The 7,062-nt window shown below is 40.4% G+C and overlaps 1 protein-coding gene across 1 annotated transcript in view; it reads right to left on the reverse strand.

Annotated features, from left to right (window-relative positions):
* The window catches only part of fgfr2 (fibroblast growth factor receptor 2), a gene marked incomplete in the record, with an annotated part of 61,159 nt that overhangs the window by 29,855 nt on the left and 24,242 nt on the right, over positions 1–7,062 (reverse strand). Inside the window, 2 exon segments of the mRNA XM_014021153.1 lie at positions 4,397–4,520; positions 6,512–6,681. Of these exon segments, the coding sequence (XP_013876607.1) occupies positions 4,397–4,520; positions 6,512–6,681 (294 nt within the window).

Below are 7,062 nucleotides of genomic sequence, written 5' to 3' on the forward strand. Positions count from 1 at the left end.
TATTTATCCGTTATGAGAACAGTAGGTGAGAATTTTATATGAACGCCTGTGATTCAGCCGTAGGTCAGTAGGGGGCGAACGCGGGCATTGAAGACTCTATAAATGGATCAACTTCCTGGTTTGYGGGSRGTGYGTGGTTTCCTGTCAGCTCCGAATGGCAATAAACCCTCACTCCAGAATTCTGGTTTTGTTTGGTTTTATTTCGTCTAACAATCATATTATTTAATATTGGTGGTTTTCTACTGACTTCAGTCTTTGAACACGAATATTTCTTACAGGTTCGAGTGAGTTTTCGCTAAAAGACAGAAGATAGAGCAGGCTGAAACATCTCCCACATTCTCCTGGTGATTACATCAGGGCAGTGGTGAGAGTTGTGGGGCTGAAAAGACCGGTCCGATTCTTTGGACCGCAGCAGCCTCGTGTCTGTTCTGGTTATCTGTGGTTCRCTGACCAGCGTTTAAAAGAATGACTGCATCAGATAAACTCTGATGTGCACAGATAGCTCACAAAGTGGGTCAGCGAGTCCAAAGGGAGAGCAGGTCCAAATCATCTAAAGAGCAAAGTTAGCATACGCTCACACAAACACACATTGATCTACTATCATACCCCCCACACACACACACACACACATGTTGTCCCCCCCGCCGTCCATCGATTCTGTAAACCGAGCAGAAAAACACTCGTTTCTTTCAGCGCTCCAAAGGTCACAAAGAGAGGCTGACCGAGGCGGCTCTGAACTCGCTGAGGCCAGCATTTTGTTTGCTAAAGTCACTGACAAACATCCAGAGCCTGTTYAGGGACAAAAAAACTGACCAAAAATACGCATTTCTGGGCCGTCGCACAAAACGACAAAAATATTTCTGAAGAAACTTTGACCGGCGTCGATGCAGCTACTGGTCGAAATTAAAACACGACTTTCATAAAAATCAAAACAACAAAAATCGAATTATTGACACAAACGTAAGCTGAAGCCTCAAACAAACGTCCGCTGTGTAAAAACTATAAGTTCGATCTTTAAAGTTCTTGAACTGTGAACAACAGAAGACTGAGGGTCACGTGTGTGTGTGTTGTTATGTTTCCACACTTTTACTGAGGAGATATGACCCCAAAGACCCCAACACTTTCAGGTTTATAAAAAGCAGCAAAAATTAAACTAAAGCTTCTTGTTGTTTTCTTCTTTTTTCATTGCACAAGCAGCTCATGCCAGTAATCCATACATTTTGAGCTCATGCCTTATGGGCACTGTGGTTTTTGACTAAAGCGATTTTGAATTGTTTGGGGTGGAATAAAGTTTACCTGAATGGGGTGGGAAACTGAATTTTGCACATTTAATCATGAARGTTGTTGTTTTTCATTTATGATTTGCTTTTGAACTTGTCCAATCGCTTTGCTAGAAGTWAATGCCTTCAGCATTTCTTCAACTCACCTTGTCCTAATTTGCATTACTTAAGGTTCATTTATTGACAACTAGTTGTTATTAAGTTAACACATTATCCATAAGATTCTGATGGCACATAAGTGGTACATGCCACTACTAATTCACTGGGAGGCAGAACTTGTGATACCTTGTCTAAGTTTTGGATTTAAGTTTTTTAAATTTCGACATGTTTTTCGACATGTGTGTATCTTACATTGATTGAATGTATATGTTTTTGGTCATCATCTAACTTGCACTATTTTTCCCTTATTTTTTCATTGTATTTGTTGTTGAGTAATGCATTTGTGTTTGGACGTTTAATAATTATTCCATTTGTTTTGGTTTTGAGTATTGTTTACTCAAGAAGAGGGATTGTTATGGACTAATGATTTATATCTGTTCTACCTTGACATTGTCCAGTAATCATATCTTATGATTAACTAATTTCGGCTGTTTTACTCTATCGGCTCAGACTTCAAGACTCCAGCAATGTATGACCTATTTTATTTTGATAAGGTGTTTCCAGGCTGACTGTCTTGTCATTGGTTAGGTGGTCACAGTTGGCAATCTGTGATTGGTTGTAAGCATGTCACATGATGTTATATTATCGGCGATTCCCCGACGAGGGGCCAGCCACAACACGACAGACTTCCTGATTGACCTCTGCTGTGTTGTCGCTCAGTATTAAATCACTTGACGACCATACACGCTGAATTTCTGTGCATTTATTCCAACTTGTTTCTGCATTCTTGGTAAATCGTGCCACAACAAAACTCGAGCAGGCGCACTTTGAAACAAAACATAAGTCTGATAGCAGAGAGCGACACTGGATAAAAACACATGAACAGCCACACATTTTTATATAGAATTTATACGTGTGTCACAAAAAATATGGAAGTAAAGAGTATTTGGTGTTAAATAAATTGGCCATTTCGTGACAAAAACTGGAGAAACTCATAGAACCTTGACTGTGATTGTGCAAAACCCATTAAAGATATAAAAAAAATCCATCTCACAAGCATTAAATCCAACGTTTTGTGATCTGTTTAACTTTAAATGATGTGAAAACTGTCAGAGCTGCAGAGCTCCAAATGAGGCAGAATGAGACTAAAAAACAATCAAAGTCCAGTTGTTTTGTTTTTTAACCTTTTTTTKATTGATCATGACCTGGATGAGCAGCACACAATAATAAAGCTGCTTCAATGCAAAGCTTTGTTGTGTGTAAAAAACCATCACTGTCAAATGTTTTTATTTTTATTTCTAGCAATAATGAACTTCGAATGAGCCTCAAGTCGTTGCTTCGCTAACAAAAACGTCTATCTAACGCGGCGACATGCCTCCGTCCAGGTGCGACTTCAGGTAATTTAAAACTGAAACGTTAGRATATAAAATAATTAAAATGACACTGAAACTGTTGACATGTTCATCTGTAGCCTTTGCAAACTTGGCAGCGGTCCTTGACCACCTGCATTCAGAGAACACCTGGCCAATCAAACAGCACACACACACACACACACACACACACACACACACACACACACACACCTGACTTTGGGAACTCTTTGTAAACTTCGGGCATAAAATACCATAAAACGCCTTAAAAAGTACACAAATTACATGAAGTACTGCTTTTGAACCCTTTAGAGTAAATTCACAAGCTTGGTCTCTTTTTAAAGCTAATAATCTGAATTTTTAACTTCAGCAGTCATATTCTTTGTAACTCTAACTAGTATTTAGTATATTGAAGTAAAATACACAGAAATCTAGATATTTTTCTCCCTAAATTTTTATTTTTTTATTAATAAAGTATCAGAATATGAAGGGAATGAGATATTATCAAACAAATTTTACTGGGCTAAAATATTAATTCTCAACTATTACCAGTTCAAATTTGGTAACAGTAGCATAAAATATGGATATTTGATACATAGTACAATCTAGCATGTCTCATTTGCATATTTGTACTCACTTACATATGTCCAAACTGTACAGTTTGTCTAAAACACTGTATTTTCAACACATGGACTTCTCTCTGSGCTCAAATTAAAGATAAAACCCCACAAAACACATTCTACCATCTATATTTACTCACAGCATGATTAAATTAAAATAAATATATTAGTACTCATAAATATTTACACCAACACTAATTTCAGCCAAATTTCCACCAATAACCAGCCAAACCACACGAATAAACAATATATCCTTATATGTTTCAGAGCATTAACATTCCACACAGCTTATAAAACCACCAGCAGCAAAAAAAATATTTGTTTTTCACTCACTTTTGATGCATATTTGTCCTCAAATATGTCTAAATTAGCGATTCAAAATGGCGACCGGAAGACTTTTATCCAAATATTTTTACTTCTCCTGGCCACAAAAATCACTCTTCCATGTCTTGAAGCACTCGAAACACTTAATATTTTCATCTTATCAGCAGGTTTATTCAGCTAACTGTCAAAAAAACGATGGAAAACAATGTTTTCCTGTGAGCGTTAGCTCCTTCGTTAGCATAGTAACACTGACAAAATATGGCTGCCTCCACTGTGTTATCATCTTCCATCACAGGACAAAGTTCCCACCCCCTCTATATACACATTAAATGAAAGGTATGGTGATTGGCTACACAGCTGTGGCATCAGATCAAAGCTTGGAGCTGATTGGCCAATTTTACAGTCAATCAAAGCTAGAAAGACGAAAACCTGAAGTTGGTCATTTCTGATATATTATTGGCCCTAGACAGCCGATACTTGAACCCAATTGGTTAAATGAGGTGTCAATCGAAAGAGGAGGGCCTAGATGTCAAGTTTGATGCACTGCACACGGACACAGGCTGAACAGGAAGCAGATATGATACTTCAAAATAAAACGAATACAAAACGGCRCGCTGGCTTTCCGCTGAATGTTAACAGACACGCGCCCCGTTAATCTCACAGGTGAACGAGGCTGAGAGTGCACCGTGCGAAAGGTACTGACCCACGACATCCAGCGTGTAGGTGTGGCTGATGGAGCCGAACTTGTTCTCCACCAGGCAGGTGTAGTTCCCCTTGTCTGACGGCACCACACTCTCCATGATCAGGGTCCAGTGCTGGGGCCGCACCTGTTTCAAGGCAGGACAAACATTAAAGAACTACATGAGAAGAAAAAAAAGAAAACGACAGGAGGGAAGGTTTAGGGTAACGAAAGATTTAAAAAAAGAGTCCCACAAATTTCTGACTCCCGTCACTCACTGCCTTTGTACGTAGAAAGCCCCACCCTTGCAGCCGAAGCATGCAGTTATTCAGATTTACCTGCAGCAGGTGCTTCACCTGTGTGTGGAATTCACAGGTGTGAGTCAACAATAAGGTTTCTAGCTGCAGACTGAAGCACCACAGTAACCACTGCTTATACAGRCCTGCCTGTCACACAAAGGGCAGGTAAATCCAGAGGGCCGGGCTCAGGTACACCTTTTGTCTAAGAGTTGTTGACTAAAACAGAGGAATGAACTGCCTGAAGTGTAACTGACAGGCTGGCTGTCGCATTTCCCTGGCAGATTTTTATTTTTATTCATTTATTTATTTTTGTTTTTAGCTGTAATGAGTCAGCTAAAAGCCAAGCAACGTTAGCATCTACATCACCTTTTATCTTTCGTTACCCATCAGTTATTATCCTCGGTCTCAGCACCAGAGCCTTTTTGACAAACCATTTCCCAACTTTCAGCTTAAACTGGTAAAAACATCAACAACCCAGGGGTGTAGCCAGGGGGTGGGGGGCAAGTGGCACCTCTGGAGCTTGATTGGCCACCCCCATGTGGGTGGTGATCTTGGATTTTGTAGATTTTGCTGAAGACTATTTTCTGATTCTACCAGTGCATGTTTACAAATGGCTGAATTATACCTTTTATAAAATTAGCATTAGTTGTTAGCTTATTTTGGCATTAGCATTGGCAATCAGGCTGTGATCATTCTTAGCTACTCCACAACAAATTTAATAAGTCTTAAAATAGCTGAATTGTATCTTTTTTAAGTTAGCTGTGGCGGCCATCTTTAAWTTTTTATTAGCATTTAGATTTTGACGAAGACTGTTTTTGGCTACTTCTACACCAATCTTCAGCTTTGTTTGTCTAAAAATGACTAAATTATAGCACTTTATGAAATAAGCATTAGTAGTTAGCTTATTTTTGGGATTAGCTAACACAACAAATTAATGACAATATGTCTTGAAATGGCTGAAATTTAGCCTGTTAAAGTTAGCTGTGGTGGCCATCTTAAATGTTTGATTAGCATTTAGAATTTGATAAAGAGTGTTTCGGCTACTTCTACACTAATCTTCAGCTTTGTTTGTCTAAAAATGGCTGAATAATAAGTTGTGACTAGCAATTGTGTTCTTTTTTTTATCATTTTTAGCTATGATCACATAAARTTTCCGCTCAGTATTGTTTTAAAACAGCTGAATTAAAGCCATTTGGAATTAGCTGTGGCAACCATTTTGAAATTTTCACTTCAAAGTGTTTTTTTTTATTTATATGGGCCCCCCTAAAAAACACCAAGGGCCACCCCTTGCAGAAAAGTCTAGCTCCGCCCCTGCACAAAGCATCAGTCTAAAAATGATTGTTATGAAAGATGTGAATTCATGCTACGTATGTAGGCTGCTGAAGTCAAACATGCAGCAGAGACCACCGAACTACGGCAGCCCCCCCACACATACACGTCAAAATAACATATTAACTCCCACCCTGTTCTCCCTGACTGAGTTACCTCAACGTCCTGAACTCACTTCAACCCTACTTTCTCTATACATTACTGTCTGAGAGCATTTAACCCTCAAGTCCCGGGCTTGTGTTTCTAATTGATGGGGGGTGAGGGACCCTTTCAAGTTACAGTGAGAGGGTCTGCAGAGGGTCCCGATGAGAGGAGGAGCACGGATGAGCAATTCCAATTTCACACCAGAAACCCTGCCCCGGTTTCCTCCGTCTCCTCCCGTCTCTCCAGCGAAGGGTGGAAAAGAGGTGAAAGGACGAGATGTGAGGAGGAGGAGGCAGGACGCCCCCCCTTCACTCCTTCGAAATACGTTCAGAAAACAGTTGATGTAAAGATTTGATGCTTAAYGTACCTTATATCCTCCCATGCGGTCCTCTTGGCGGAAAGGCTTGCCGTTTTTGAGCCAGCGCAGCGTTGGCCTGGGGTTGCATCCCGCGGCGCAGCGGAACTTGACCGTGTTGGCGGCCGGCACCGCGTGCAGCCTCTTCTCCATCTTCGCCGGCGACGTCCAGTACGGAGGGCCTGGCAAACGGACAGAAAGAGCCGTTCGGTCAGTTCCGGAAACACAAACCCACAAAGCATTTCTGCAGGAGCAGCGCCGTTCCTTGGTGACACATCTGAAAAACTATCACAGCTAAACAAAAACAGTTTTTCCTGTGGGTTCCGTGGGGGGCTACCGGGGGGGCATCGGCTCTAAAGGGCTGGGCGTTGCCAAGAGGGTAACTAGACCATCACATTTATTTTTATCTCATTCCACTTAGCAGCTTTTTCCCTCCCTTTACTTCCTCCGATTAGCATAGCCATGGGCTGCTGTTTGTAAAGTTACACAGTCAAAAATTACCACCAATATTTTTGTTTTATTTAGACTTTTATAAGAAAAAAAGAACAGATTTATTTTTCAAA

This window comes from Austrofundulus limnaeus, unplaced genomic scaffold (assembly GCF_001266775.1).
Source record: "Austrofundulus limnaeus strain Quisiro unplaced genomic scaffold, Austrofundulus_limnaeus-1.0 Scaffold280, whole genome shotgun sequence".
NCBI classification, from domain to species: domain Eukaryota; kingdom Metazoa; phylum Chordata; class Actinopteri; order Cyprinodontiformes; family Rivulidae; genus Austrofundulus; species Austrofundulus limnaeus.